Below are 15,699 nucleotides of genomic sequence, written 5' to 3' on the forward strand. Positions count from 1 at the left end.
CTCCTTGGGTGCAGATGGCTCTCTCCATCACAAGTCTATTGGAACCTGCCTGGCCTGAATCACCTCGCTATTGAAAAGAGCCACATCCATCAGAATTGATAATCACATGATACTGTTGGTGCTGTTCAAGGTTGTACAATGTTCTCCTGATTCTACTCACTTCCCTTAGTATCAGTTCATATAAGTCTCCTCCAGGTCTTTCTGAAATCATCCTGCTGGTCATTTCTGACAGAACAATAATATTCCATTACCTTGATATTCCATAACTTATTCAGCCATTTTCCATTGGCCATCCATTCAGTTTCTATTTCTTTGCCACTACAAAAAGGGCTGCCACAAACATTTTTGCACACGTGAGTCCTTTCCCCCTTTTTATGATCTCTTTGGGACGCAGGCTCAGTAGAGATATATGCCACTCATTTTTGAAGATATGATGTCAGATTTTCTCCAAATCATCCCAGTTGGTAACAATACCATGCTCAGTGGGATATTTCATAGTAAGAAAACTTCTCTTGCTCTGGGCACAATCTAAGAAGTAGCATTCCCAGCAAAGGCAGCCTTTCTTTAAAAAAAAAAATCATTGTTTTCTTCTTTTATTTTTGTTCAGTCTAAGACTGCACACCATTGTAGTCAAAAATGTTAGGTCTTGGGGCAGCTAGGTGGTATATGGATAGAGCACCAGCCTTGGAGTCAGGAGGACCTGAGTTCAAATCTGACCTCAGACACTTAAGACTTCCTATCTGTGTGACCCTGGGCAAGTCACTTAGCTCCAATTGCCTCAGCCAAAAAAAAAGGGGTGAGGGGGGCTTTTTTTGTTTGTTTTGTTTTTTGTTTGTTTGTTTTTTTGTAGTGACAAGAAACTGGAAATTGAATGGATGCCTCTGAGTTGGGGAATGGCTGAATAAGTTATGGTATGTGAATATTATCGAATATTATTGTTCTAAAAGAAATGATCAGTAGGATGATTTCAGAAAGACTTGGAGAGACTGAGACATACTAAGTGAAGTGAGTAGAACCAAGATAACATTATACACAGTTAGAAGAAGATTATGTGATGATCAATTGTGATGGACTTGACTTTTTTCAGCAATGAGGTGACTCAAGGCAATTCCGACAGATTTGGAATGGAAAATGCCAATGGTACAGGGAGTGAATCATGAAGGCTGAAAGTGAATCAAAGCATAGTATTTTCACCTTTTTTGGTATTGTAGTTTGCTTCCTTATTTTTTTTTCTTTCTCATAGTTTTTCCCTTTTGATCTGATTTTTTTGCATACAACATGACAAATATGGAAATACATTTAAAGAATTGCACAATTTAATCTATATCAGATTGTTTGCTATCTTGGAGAGGGGGAGATAACAGGGAGTGAGAAAAAAAGTTTTACAAAAAAGAACTTTGAAAACTATCTTTACATGTATTTTGAAAAATAAAATGGTATTAAAAAAATATTAGAGCTTGAGGTAGAGGACCAAGAAGGGGAGACATCCAAAGTAGGTATGAGTGCTGCATCAAGTCCTTCCTCCATACCTTTGTACTTAAAGAAACCTGCTCCTCCCCATAAGAAACTACATCTCTTTTCCAATCTACTTCCTCTGTGGTATAGATACACTGGGTCAAGAAAAAATATAGGCCACTTTCCATCAACCTTTCCAGAACCACTTGCCACTAGCAATGAGTAATCTCACTTCATCTGACATTCACTCCATTTATATAATTTTGTCCATATCCTGATTGCATTTATATGTTGACCCCCAGGCCCTTCCCTTTCCTTTCTCAAGGAATTCCTTACCTGACTCACAGCATCCATCTCTAAAACTTCATTATACTTGGGTATTCCAATATTCGTGTCATCTCCTCAACTCTGGCTTCCCAATTCATTGACTTCTTCAGGTCATCTGGATCTTCAAAATCCTTTCAAACCTTTACAACAGACTTTAATACTATTACACACACAAACACACACACACACACCATTGAATTGTCTAAACAAAGAAAGCTTTAAGCAAAACTTGACTAATGAAGCAAACATATCAGACAGTGAACACAATATTCTGTCCCCATATTCCCCTCCCCCATCTCTACACTAAGCAAAGGAAAATATAATTTGGCATCTGGGACCAAGATCGATTATTACAATTAATCTGAGTTGGACACTATTTCAGGGCCATCTGGCTTCCCATCTCATCTCTTAACTGAAACTGCACTTTTCAAGGCTGCCAACAATCTCTTACTGCTAAATCCAGTCACTTTTCCCCAGACCTTTTTCTTTTTTTATCAAAGCTTTTTATTTTCAAAACATATGCAAGGAAAATTTTTCAACATTGACCCTTACAAAACCTTGTTTTTCAATTTTTCCCTCCTTTCCCCCACACCTTCCCCTAGATGGCAAGTAATCCAGTATACATTAAACATGGTAAAAATATATGTAAAGTGAATATAGGTATACATATTTATACAATTATCTTGTTGCACAAGAAAAATCTGATTGAAAAGGAAGAAAAATGAGAAAGAAAACAAAATTCAAACAAACAACAACAAAAGGGAAAATGCTATATTGTGATCCACACACAGTCCTCTCTCTGGTTGTAGATGGCTCTCTTTATCACAAGACCATTGGAACTAGTTTGAATCATCTCATTGTTGAAAAGAGTCAAGAATTAATCATCGTATAATTTTCTTATTATCGTGTACAATAATCTCCTAGTTCTGATCATTTCATTTAGCATCAATTCATGTAAGTCTCTCCAAGCCTCTCTGAAATCACCCTGTTGGTCGTTTCTTACAGAACAATAATATTCCATAACATTCATATATCATAACTTATTCAGCCATTCTCCAATTGATGGGCATCCATTCAGTTTCCAGTTTCTGGCCACTACAAAAAGGGCTGCCACAAACGTTTTCGCACATATGGGAACCTTTCCCTCATTTAAGATCTCTTTGTGATACAGACCCAGTAGAGACACTGCTGGGCAAAGGGTATGCACAGTTTGAGTATAGTTCCAAATTGCTCTCCAGAATGATTGGATCAGTTCACAATTCCACCAATAATGTATCAGTGTCCTAGTTTCCCCATATCCCCTCTAATATTCATCAGATTTTATTTTTGACCTCTCTAAAGCATTAGATGCTCAACTGTGCCACGGTTGACAAATTTGACACTTCTCTTCCTCCTAAACATTCCCTTCTGGGTTTTCAAGTTAATATTCTCTCTTGATTCTCTTCCTATCTGTCTGAAAATTGCTTAGTCTCTTCTGCTGAGCATCATGCATGACAGGCCCTAATCACAGCTTTCCCCCCAAAACTCTCCAAAACAGGCCTTCTTATTGGTAAACTCTCTTTTTAACCTTTCTCATGATAGCCTCACCAGTTCCCATGAGTCCAATAATCATCTCTATGTACCTTACTTCTGAATCTACAGAGCTAACCCTCTTTATTGTCTTGAATTTTAGATTCATATCAACTAACTGATAGCTATTACCAACTGGATATGTTTTAGATCTATCACACTCAACATAGTCAATTCATGATTTTCCCTCAATATCTTACCACTCTTCTACCTCTTCCTAGTCAGTCAACTAATATTTCTGAATCACCTATTATGCCCTATGCACTGTGATCAGCACTGGGAAAACCAAAAAAGGCAAGAGACAGTTCTGCTCTCAAGTTGCTTATAGTCTAATGGCAGAAGCAGGTTTGAAACCTCAGCATTGTCTTCAACCCTTCCCTTTATCTCATATCTCACATTAAATTAGTTACTAAGTCATGAAGTCTCTATATCCACATCTTTTATATGTGTCTCTGTCCCTTCCCTCAAGCAGCCACAACCTTGGTTCAGATCCTCCTTACCTCTCCCCTGAATTATTGCAACTGGCCTCCTGCTTAGACTCCTTGCTTTTAGTCTGGTCTCTTCCTTTCTTTAATCCATTCTCCGTTCAAATATCTAAACTATCTATGATTGGATATTTTAGCAGAGTTGACCAATACCTCACATCAAAGAAATTACAGATGTAATCTTTAAAAATAAAAATATTTAGTTCTTTTTCTTCTTCAATTCCAAATAAGGATCTTTTCCCAACAGACCCTGATGTACACAAAGGCAAAATGATTGGTTGTCATTGTTCCTATCATGTGAATGTAGGTCCCATTTCATCCATTCCGGCCCATCCTGTGCCACTTTATCCATGTCCTTCCACAAGTTCCTGGGGGAGAGGGGTTTCACCCAAAGTGGAACATATGGGCTGTCCATTCATTATCCCTCTTCAAAGAAGCATTTGGTTCTCTGCCTACACTCAAACCCCATCAATTTATATCATCAGTGATGAAAAGGGGTTAAAACCTGGTGTTTCTTCAAAATGTGAATACTTTTTTCTGTGTGACTAAGAAGGGGCAATTCTCTTGGCTAATGGAAAATGACCTATCTCAGAATGATCTTAGGAGCTAATTATGACATAAAGAACAATTTAAATGTTTGGATGAATGTTTTTATCCTAGTTGGATAAGCCTTCTTGTTGAATTATAGGAACATAATAAAAATGGCAATAGTACTAAGATTAATTGATATATTTAATGCTATTCCAAAGAAGCTACCAAAAAGATATTTTATAGAGATAGACAAAATAATAAGAAAAAATTCATTTGGAAGAACAAAAGATTTAGAATATCAAGGAAAATAATGAAAAAAATTAAGAGAACAAGGGAAAAACACTTCCAGATCTCAAATAGTAATTACCAAATCCATTTGATGCTATTTTTATTTATTTATTATTTATTTTTTTATTTAATAGCCTTTTATTTACAGGTTATATGCATGGGTAACTTTACAGCATTAACAATTGCCAAACCTCTTGTTCCAATTTTTTACCTCTTACCCCCACCCGCTCCCCGAGATGGCAGGATGACCAGTAGATGTTAAATATATTAAAATATAAATTAGATACACAATAAGTATACATGACCAAACCGTTATTTTGCTGTACAAAAAGAATCAGACTCTGAAATATTGTACAATTAGCTTGCGAAGGAAATCAAAAATGCAGGTGGGCATAAATATAGGGATTGGGAATTCAATGTAATGGTTTTTAGTCATCACCCAGAGTTCTTTCTCTGGTCGTAGCTGGTTCAGTTCATTACTGCTCTATTGGAAATGATTTGGTTGATCTCGTTGCTGAGGATGGCCAGGTCCATCAGAACTGGTCATCATATAGTATTGTTGTTGAAGTATATAATGATCTCCTGGTCCTTGATGCTATTTTTAAAGAGAAAAGAGTAAATCTATAGAATAGACAAAGAAGAGTCAGAAATAATTCAACTCAATAACAGAGTATTCAATAAACTAAATTACATAAATTACCCAAACAAGAGCTCCCTATCTATTTAATAAGAACTGAGAAAATGGGAAAACAATCTAACAGAAATTACATTGATGTCAACATCTTATGCCAGTTACTGAGAATCAGAGAAGTTTCTGCATTTTCTCAACTGGGTGCTAATACAAATGGCTGCCTCCATGAGAAGTATCCTTCTCTCTCCCTGTCTCCAGTCAATTACTCTGGAGAACTAGAAGTTGTTTCTTTCCCTCTATGGTGTATAAAAGTGAGCCAATAGGTTTTCCTCCCTTTCTTCCAATGGACTTCCATTGGAAGCACACATGGGTGCGCCTTTATTTTGAAGGAGTAGATTTCTCCCCCTTCCTCCTGGAGAAATTAATGGTGACTTGGTGGAGAAGCCTGCCCAAGTAGCCTCAGTATGTATAGAATTCCTGTAGAAGCACTTGGGCAGAGTTTCCCTATAAGAAAGGGAAAAATCTTGCTTAAAGTTGGAGCTTTGCAGGTGTTGCCGCTTATTTAGTAGATAATCCAAAATTTGGGAGATTCCAAGAATAAGATGTGGGACCCTGATCCTTCAAGACTCCTTCAAAAGCTTTTCTTTTTTTCTAGTAAATTTATTTAGTTTAATATATAGATTGCTTTATGAATCATGTTGGGAGAGAAAAATCAGAGCAAAAATGGAAAATCATGGAGGAGAGATGAAAATGATAGCTTGTGATGATGTACATTCAGTTTCCTTAGTTCTTTTCCTGTATGCAGATGGCATTTTCCATCCAAAGTCTATTGGGATTGTTTTGGATCACTTAACCACCGAGAGGAACCAAGCCTTTCATAGTTGATCATTGCACATTCTTGTTGTTACTGTATACAGTGTATTCCTGGTTCTGCTTGTTACACTCAGCATCAGTTAGTGCAGATCATTGTAGGCCTTTCTAAAATCAATTTGTTCACCATTTTCATGGAACAGTATTCCCTTACCTTCATATACCACAACTTGTTTAGCCATTCCCCATTTGATCAGCATCTACTCATTTTCCAATTCGTTGCTACCAAGAGCTGCTACAAACATTTTTACACATATGGGTCCCTTTCCCTGCTTTAAAATTTCCTTGAGCATAGTTCCAAATCGCTCTCCAGAATGGTTGCATCATTTCACAACTCCACCAACAATGTATTAGTGTCCCAGTTTTCCCATATCCCCTCCAATATTTATCATTACCTTTTCCTGTCATCTTAGCCAATCTGAGACGAGAGGTGATACCTCAGAGTTGTTTTAATTTGCATGTCTCTAATCAATAGTGATTTAGAGCACTTTTTCATAGAACTATAGATATAATTTCATCAACTGAAAATTGTCTGTTCATATCCTTTGACCATTTATCAATTGGGGAATAAAAATATGCTCTTCAAAGAAGACCACCATCATGGTTCCTGTTGCTGGAGCTCAGGAGCCAAATCAGGATATTTGAATCTCCCTATCACTAAGAGTACCACTAAAGACCTTAGCTTAAAAAGGCCAAGATCTTCCATTGCATCCAGGGCCATGTCGTCCTGATCTCTATCTGGCCACTGGACCCAGATGGCTCTGGAAGAGAAAATAAGGCAGATGACCTTGAACAGCCTTCTCTCCCTCCCTTAAATCCAACTTATTTGCATGCCATGGTATCATCTCCCTGAGGTCATGGTCATTTTCAAGAATGAAGGTTAAACGACAACAAATCAGAGAACACAGACCAGCTAAAGGAAAATGACCGTTCTGCATTCTTCACAGTCTCAACCACCTGGGGGTGATTGAATTGCCTGTCAGCGCCCTGTCCTTACGCCTTTATCCCAGGACTCCAATGTGTCCTTTTGGTCCTATTCTTTGGGGAGGGGAGGAAGGGATAGAGGGTAAATCATGAAGCAAACGCTGCCTCAAACTCAATCCCCATATACTTGGTGACGCTTATGTGGGACCTGGAGTCCATTACTCCCATTAAGGAAATCCAGACCTAAGCTGTATTTGAGCTTTATTTTGACATTTTCCTTCGGGCCAAACTTTGGGGTAGGGCTACAATGAATAAAAGGTCTCGAAGTCTAATAGTTCGGGTGTGACATTTAATAACTAACTCCTTGGGTAGAATTTGAAACTCAGCTCACGGAGCGTTGTTTTTGTTTTTCTGTGGCAAGGCCCTTTTGAAGCCAGTGGCTTGGCAGAGTTCACCAGTCGAATGAAAAGAGACCCTTTGCACATGCGTCAAACTGACCTTGAGGAGACCACTCAGCTAATGGTTATAGTGCACCACCTGGTGGGAACAATTACAAACCACATTCTCTCCCAAGTTGTTAACTGATGCTCAAGTGACACGAGTTTTTTCCAGATTTGCGAAAGGCAGGACAGGAATCATGGGTCATGTGGTTGAGATTGAAGCGGTCTTGAGTTGTCAACTGAATATCCACATGTGAAGTTTCTTGTCTGGGATAGTGAAGTTTTAGGTTAGTGACATGATGAGTTAAGATAACTTGTCTGGGCGTTCATTTAGATTGCTCTGTGTATTATGGGGATTCATTGGGGATGCTCATTTTTGTTCAGGATAGTCTGGTTCTTCACTCGGGAATGAAGGTTTCCAGTTTTCAACAGATCCAAAGTCCTCTCCATTGAGAAACTCCACGTCCTGTGAGCTCGATCGGAATTAAATTTCTTTTCTGGGGTGGAGGGTGGAAGGGAAGGAAACTTTTTGCATCTAGTTTTGCTATTTCTACACATTTCAATTTTAATTTTTTGGGTTGAAATAGTTCTTTACAAAAATCAAGCGAGATAACCAATGGGAACTTGGTAAAACATAGCTTGCTTTTTAAATCTGCATAACAATGCACTTTTGAGTTGAACATCATCATCTCACTGCCTACCGGCTTTGGAAGGTTGGATTTCTAATGTGTGTTAAGAGTTGAGATTTTTAATGCAACCACTGAAGGTTGTCAGGGAGGGGCAAATGCTTGAATCTCCTCAGATCCCAGAGAACGCACCCCAAAGCATCCAATTTGATTTTCTGGCACAGCTAATATTTAACTGGAAGAGAGTATTTTCTTTTTTTTTTCTTTCCTTCCTTCCTCTTTTCTTTTTCTTCCTTCCTTCATTTCTCTTTCTTTCCTTCCCCCCCCCCCGAGGCAATTAGGGTTAAATGACTTGCCCAGGGTCACACAGCCAGGAAGAGTCTGAGGTCACATTTGAACTCAGGTCCTCCTGACTTCAGGACTAGTGCTCACTGCACCACCTAGCTGCCCCAAAATTTATTATTTTCAAAGGAAGAGAATCACCACCCTGACTTCTGTACCTAGAGGACTGGAGCCCCGTCAGGAGGTCTGGATTTTTGCCAAACCTTTGTCACCCAGAGTCTAGCTTAAAAAGGCCAATAAGAATCCCTGATCAAAGGGATTAACAAGCTCTCCCAAATAGGTAAGACTACAAGGGAATTTTTTTGCCTGTAAGCATCTAAAAGGCACTTCTAGTGCGGGTAAGCATGTATCTCAACACCTTGGCAAAGATCTTGCCTCTGATTGGCTCCCCGTGAATAGAGCCGATTCCTAGATGACAGGTGCCAGTCAGAGGCTAGTCCACTGATTGATGAGCTGGCCCCTTCCTTCATCAGAGTCTATCAAGTTAACAGGGAGGTCTCTCACTCTTCCTATTCCCTTGTACGTTTATTTTAGTTCAGCAAAAAGGGAAGATGGACAGACTCTGCCTTCTTTCCCTCTCCAACCCCGGACCAGCTAATGCTGGCAGGAGCAGCTCCCGGAGGAGATCGGTGCTCAGTTGACAGGAGGTAGTTCCAAGACAACAATTCTACAAAGGAGGGGGAATTCTTCATTACTTAACATGATCTTCTAGATTCTGGCCTTGTAGACATAAAGAAAATTTCCTCTACAACATCACCTTTGGGAACTGCCCTGGGCCACTTTCAGGGAAACATCATCAAAAGCTAAATCTGCAATTTCTTTAGAGACAGAGATGGGGTGATCTACAGCTAGCCTTGGAGTCAGAAAGGCCTAGCTCAGTCCCATGTCCAATATCTCTAACGTGAGCTCTAGGGCAGATCTTTTCCTGTGAGTTTGGGGTCTTGGGGCGAATCTCCTCCCCCCAATAAAATTGTAAAAAGACTGTTCTGTTCTTAATACAGAGCCTGCCATATAATAAGTGTTCATTCATTTTTTGTTGAATTGAAAGGAGAAATGAATTTACTCAAGGCTACACACAGCCCATACTGACAAGAGCTGGGGTCTTGGGACTCCTGGGGGGTGGGCCCCTCTTCCCCTCCCCTTAGTCTGTCATTGTACAGGGCTTCCAGCTGCAGAAAAGTCAGGTTTATTTTTCAGGTTTGGAGATCCTAGGGAGAGGGAAACAGGGCTGTAGTGTGACCATGAGGATGGAGCATCCTCCCGGTTCTGCTCATAGGACCAGGACCCTGCAGCAAAAGGACCAGAGAATAAGATTTTGAAGTGGAAGGGACCTTAGAGATAAAATTTATCCAACCCCTTTATTTTATAGAGGAAGAAACAGAGGTTCTGAGAAGGGACGTGTGAATGTCAGAACTTGAATTCTGGTCTTCTGACTCAAAAGTCCCGGGTTCTTTTCACCATAGCACATGGCTGGCCACACCCACCCACACATACACACACCCCTTCTACACAGTCCCCTCCCCATACACCCCAACACACACACACACACACACACACACACTCTCTCTCTCTTTCTCTGTCTCTGTCTGTCTGTCTGTCTCTCTCTGTCTGCCTCTCTGTCTGTCTGTCTCTGTCTGTCTCTCTCTCTCTCTGTCTGTCTGTCTCTCTCTCTCTCTGTCTCTCTCTCTTTGTATCTTCTCCCAGGCATTCCAAGACCACTCCGTCACCAAGACCCTAAGTAAAACAGCTCAGACCTGAGACCCCTTAGCACCCAATTCCCGCACTTACCTACTCTTCCTGAGACCTCCTAGGCTGGGAGGGGCTTGGAGATCCGCCAGGGGCTGCCCTCGGTGGGGGTGGAGCTGGGAGGAAGTGCAGGTTTGATTTGGGGAGTGTAGCAGCCCCTCCAAATCCTGCCTAGGGGGAACCCCAGTTGTGGGGAATAGAAAAGAAAGCCCCTCCCCTGGGCGATGCTGGCCAAAGTGTGGGGACGGCAGAAATGGGTGTTCAGTGAGCCTCCTGAGGGAAGTGTCCCAGGCGGGGGACCCCAAAATGCAGAGGTCTCCTACCTGTCTGCACATAGATCAGACCCAAGCTGGCGGTGAGGACAGCCCCCAGGATGAAGGCAGACACAGCAATGGCCACAACCGGGGCAGGGTCCAGACCCCCGCAGCCGGTGCCTTGGGGGGCAGAAGGAAGGACCTGGCCCAGGCTGGTTTGTGACTGATCTGGGAAGGAGGGGGCAGGTGTGGTCCTCTAGTGTTTCTTCCCCTTGGGGACCCAGTCATCCCAGCCCCCGTGCTGCCTTCTCAAGGACTCCGAAATCCAGCCTTCCCTCCCCTCTAAACTACCCTGAGGAAGAGACTAAAGCGTCTCACCAGGGGAGAAGCGAGGGGGTCTGTGGGGGGGGTGGGGCACAGTGACAATGATGGGCTGGGACAGCATGTGCACTCGGGGGCTTTCTCCTGCGACCTCCTCCCTGCTTCCACTGCCGGTGCAGGCTTCATCCTGGGACAGACACTGAGACCCAGAAGGAGCTAGAGTTGAGGTTCCCCTTTCACCACCCCCCTCTTCCACCCTTGCCCCTCTGTTCCAGACCAGACCAAAGACCCAGACACCTGTTGCCCGAGGAAGCCCCCACCAATTCTGAAATTAATGGCTCCCATGCCCCCCAAAGCTCACGGACCCCTGGGGGCTGGTCAGCACTGCGGGGCCCTCTCCTTGGGGCCCCCCGGCGACGGCAGAGGCCCAGCTGGCAGTGTAGGAACTGCACGGAGGCGTTGAAGATGGGGCGCAGGCGGAAACTGAGTCTGGTTTGGGGCAGGGACCCGGGGGGTGGGGGGTGGAAGGAGACAGAGGCTTCTGCCGGACAGCCACCCCTTAGCAGCAGCAGGAGTGGGGAGCCCTGGGTCGGGTCCGAGGAAGGTGACAGGAAGCATCGGTGCAAAAAAAGGCCCCATCGTGAAGAGGGCTGAGCCAAGGAGGCCTGAGGGACAGGAGGGGACAGAACAGGACGCGAGCCAGCTGCAAAGTGAGCCGAGGCACGGGGCTCCCAGCCACCACCCCTCAAAGTGGCATCCACTGTCCCACATGGCCACTCTACCAATCCACAGTTCATAGAGCTACCTTTTTATATTTTATATTTTAGAAATACAATCCATCCTCTCCTCCCCTCCCCACTCCCACAATCCACCATAGGATCACAGACTTACGAGCCAAGAGACTGAGTGATCCAACCCACTCCTCTCATTTTACAGATGGGCAAACTGAGGTCGAGGGGTGTACATTTTGTCCGAGGGCGCACCAAGTATGCGGCAGAGCCCTGGCTTAAACCCTTCTCCTCTGAATTCTCCAGCACTTTCCCGGTTACCTTTTGAGATGGGCTTTAAACCAGAGCCCAGAGCAGTGAAACAAACTTAAGCTAGCAACTACGAGGAAGCCGGAAAACTGGTCCAGGGCCTTGGAATACAAACCCACCACACACACTCACAGCCCCTTGGCTGCACGGGCCCACCATCCCCTACTCCCATCCACAGCTCCGTTCCCCCTCCCCAGATCCCAGCCCCAGCCCTCCCCGTCACCTCCACAAACACAGGACTGTTGGCTGGCACCACGCATGGCCCTGGGGACCTCTGGAACGTGTCCGAGCTAGAGACAATCAAGTTGAAGGGTGGGCGCCGAGGTCCAGGACTAGGCAGGGCAGGAGACAGGCCAACTGGCCGCAGAGAAAGCTGCGTGATGCTGGCTGTGGGGAAGCCCATGTGCCAGCTCTCCCCCACTTCTGTAGACCCCTCCCCAAACTCCAGAGGGTAAAGTGGGCAAACCTTTCAAGCTGCGCCCCCCCCACCCCAACTGTGGCCATTTTTAAATTCCCCGCCTCTGGAGGACACATCAAGTACGGGGAAGTACAAACAAGGACCTAGGGGTGGGCAGGGTCCGGCTGGCCAACTGGGATAATCCAGAAGTGGTATTCAGGGCCCTTGTTAGGCTTGCCTGGGTGGTCTTATTTCCCCCTCCCAAAATGAGGATAAATTCTGAACCCAATGAGTACATGGGGGGTGGTTTAGGTAGCCTGGGGTACAGAAGCACAGCTACTGAGCAGACCTGTCTCCAGCTACCACCTTCTCCCTCCCCAAAACAAACGCCCCTACTCACGTTCATGCCGGACTCTACCTCCCCCAGGGCTGTCCTGGGAGCAACAGAGAGAGGAGAAAGGTTCTGGTAGACCTGGGAGGGAAGGGGAGGCAAACCCATCCCCTAAGTGACCAGGGCCAGGTTCCCTTTTCCAGCAGTGATGATGGGCTCCCCTGCCCTCCCCTTAGCTACACTAGGTCCCTCAGTCAAGACAAGCCTCCCAAGATAGAGAATGTCTCTTCAGAGATTAGAATTCAGCAGCTCTCTCCAGGAAGGGCGGCCCAGATGGGAAAGGACTTGAAGGGGAAGTCAGGGAAATCTGGAAGCCTGAAGGTTGAGGGGTCCACAGGGCCTCCCCCAGCCCTTGGAAGAACAGAGCCCTGAGAGATGGGGTTGGGGCAAGCCAGGATGAGGGCCGAGATACTCTTACCCATCCTCCCTGGGGGAGCTGTGGGAGCCTGCAGGAGGAGGGGAAGGAGGAAAGCGGCCAATCCCACCATGCTGCCTCGAAGGGACCCGGGAGTGTCCTTGGAGTCTGCTGTAACTGGCCTCCCGCCTTTCTGGGATGGGACTGGCTGCAGCCAGGACTAGCGCTGACGTGGGGCTGTGGACAGCCACTCCCGAGTCTCGAGACCCAGAGGCTCGGGACAGGATTGGAAACACATGGCCTCCCCCTCCCTCTGCCACCTCGGGGAAAAGGTATCCATTGGCAGGGCTGCAGATCCAGGCAGGTGGGGGGGGGGGGCTCCCCAAAGTGACACCTGAGCTAAGCCCATTGGAGCAGGAAAGAGCAGCTCAAGGCCTTAGTCGCTATATTGGGAGACACAGGATTAAGAATAGTCTCACCTGACCTCCCCACATCGGGAAGACCAAAGACCCAATCCAGGTAGGAGAATGAATCCTTTCTCCCACTGAGGCCTCAGCCCCCACCATTGGCCCCATCGTCCCCCCTCCCTCACCTCCAGTTCTCTTACCATACTATCTCCTCCTCCCACATTCCCACCTCCCACTCCCAGGACCCCTTCTCCACTCAGGACACAGCTAAGGAAAAGGGCTTTTTGGTGGTGGTTTTTTATTATTTTTTTTTTTTTTTATTTTCAAGCTTCTAAGAAGGGTTTACAAACAAGGGCATTTTGTTTTTGAAAAAGGGACAATGGGGCAATACTGTTGGCCCAGGTGCCCCCCAGTAGGCACCCACCCCACCCCCGACCCCTGTAAGAAGGGGGCACACACGTGCTTCTACCACTGCCTTCAGCCACGAGGTACACAAGCTTGGGGTTGGGGAGAGCTAGGCCCCACTCAGCTCTCCCCCCACCGCTACCCCCCACGCTGGCTCTCCCGGCCTTTCCCTAGGAAGTCGGCCAGGGTCCCAGGACAGGTCCTGAGAGGGAAGAGGGGACGGGGTGGCTCAGGCATCTGGCTAACCCAGCCTGGGAACCAGCTCAGGAAGCTCAGCTGGAGAAGGAGGGACAGGACTAACAGCCGGGACTCTGGGAAGACTGGCTGGTGGAGGGTGGGGGGAGGGAAGGTGGCACGTTTCCATTTAACACTGAAATGAGGGCTGGGCCCAGGGAGGAGGAAAGAGCACAACGGCTCACAAAACAAGTTAAATTAAAATAAAACTGGACAGTTACAAAACAGAGCCAGCCGGGCCCTGCCACTAAGCAGATGGCCTTCCCCCTTGTGAAAATCATTTTACCTGGCTCCAGGGCGTGGGGGACAAGTACTGGCTACTCAGATGTATGGGAGAGGGACAGGGTCTGGTTTCCCCTGGCACAAAGGGGCCCCCAGACAGCCTTCGGGAGCGGGATGGGGAAGGGCACAAGCCCCGAATCCCCTTCTGCTGGCCGCGTGGCCAAGCAAAGGGGGAGATGTGCCCGTGTCCCTCTGGGCAGAGAAAGAAACGAACTCCTCTAGCTCTAACAGGCGGCCCATGAGAACAGAGACCAAGGAGACTACAGGGATGCTAAAGCCTACACTGAGCCAGTGAAGTCCATCGGGCTGTGCGGTCCTTGCCTTTGGCCTTGGTTCCTTTGCCTGGGGAAAGGGGGGCCTTCTGGGTGTGTGTGTGTGTGTGTGTGTGTGTGTTCCATTGGATCTGCATGCATCAAGAAAAAAAAGAAAGACCTCTTCTCTTCCTCCTCCCTCCCCACCCCCCTGCTCACCACCTCTGGCGGCTCTGGAGGCCAATGGGGGACAGGGGAGGGGGCAAGAACCACCTGTATTCACGCATCAATGTAAATAATAACAACAATAACAATAATAATAATAATAATTAAGAAACAATGCAATAAAACTGCATTTGCCTTTTCTCTGGGGACCTGCCAAGGCAAGGGCCAAGGTGGGCCAGGCAGCCCTGGGGACTGATTAATCTGTCTTCTTGGTCTGAGGGGCCTGAGAATCTCATCCTAGATGCTCTCCAGGGTCCCGCCCTGTCTCCCATCCTGGGGAGGGCCGAGAAGGCAGCCAGCCCCCTCATGCTCAGCCAGTCCTGGGAGGCCGGGCCTCCATTACCCACGAGCCAGAATGGAGGGCCAGCTCCAGGGATGAGTTGAAGGCAGGCCTGGGCAGCCTGCTGGGGCCAGGGTCCGTAGCCACTCTGTGCTCCTGCCCTCTGCACTTCCTCTTTGCCCTCTCTCACTAAGCTTGTCCACCCTTGCCAAGTGTCCCGCCCCACGCTGAGCTTTCTCCTCTGCTCCCCACCTCTGCCACCCTCACACATCCTCACACCATCTCTGCCGACCTCCCTCTTCCTCCATCTGAGGCCCCCGGGGAAGGCTCCGGGGCTTGCCCGGTTCTTCTGGACCCTCCGCCAGGACCTGCACTGTCACTCCTTCCCTCCGGCCCACCTGCCGGCCCTGTCCGCCATCCCTTCACGTCCCGCTACACCAATGTCCGCTGCCTTCTGCCTGGCGATGCCAGAGCCCTGCTGCTGCCTGGACCCTCACGGCTACCGCATCTCCAAACCCTGACCCCAAGAAGGACACGCCTGGAACTCCAAGAGCAGGCATCTAAGATGGTCAACTCATCCCAGAGCTGGAAAGCAGATCCCCCCACTTTTGGGACTGGCTCAGGGC

The 15,699-nt window shown here is 46.3% G+C and overlaps 1 protein-coding gene across 6 annotated transcripts; it reads right to left on the reverse strand.

Moving 5' to 3' along the window:
- Positions 1-8,591: 8,591 nt before the first annotated feature.
- On the reverse strand, positions 8,592-14,547 carry TGFBR3L (transforming growth factor beta receptor 3 like). Of its 6 annotated transcripts, none has more exons than XM_031948324.1 (8): positions 13,053-14,547; positions 12,644-12,715; positions 12,070-12,203; positions 11,175-11,474; positions 10,867-11,008; positions 10,558-10,716; positions 10,277-10,350; positions 8,592-9,774 (listed from the first exon to the last, which is right to left on the reverse strand). In XM_031948324.1, exons 1-7 carry the CDS (start codon positions 13,120-13,122, stop codon positions 10,277-10,279), a joined length of 951 nt encoding a protein of 316 aa, XP_031804184.1. In that variant the 5' UTR covers positions 13,123-14,547; the 3' UTR covers positions 8,592-9,774. The 6 variants fall into 6 exon arrangements, with proteins under 6 accessions (XP_031804184.1, XP_031804185.1, XP_031804182.1 ...); XM_031948325.1 differs by having other exon boundaries at positions 10,558-10,668; positions 12,070-12,233; XM_031948322.1 differs by having other exon boundaries at positions 8,592-9,696; positions 12,070-12,233.
- Positions 14,548-15,699: the final 1,152 nt, after the last annotated feature.

This window comes from Sarcophilus harrisii, chromosome 1 (assembly GCF_902635505.1).
Source record: "Sarcophilus harrisii chromosome 1, mSarHar1.11, whole genome shotgun sequence".
Taxonomy (NCBI): domain Eukaryota; kingdom Metazoa; phylum Chordata; class Mammalia; order Dasyuromorphia; family Dasyuridae; genus Sarcophilus; species Sarcophilus harrisii.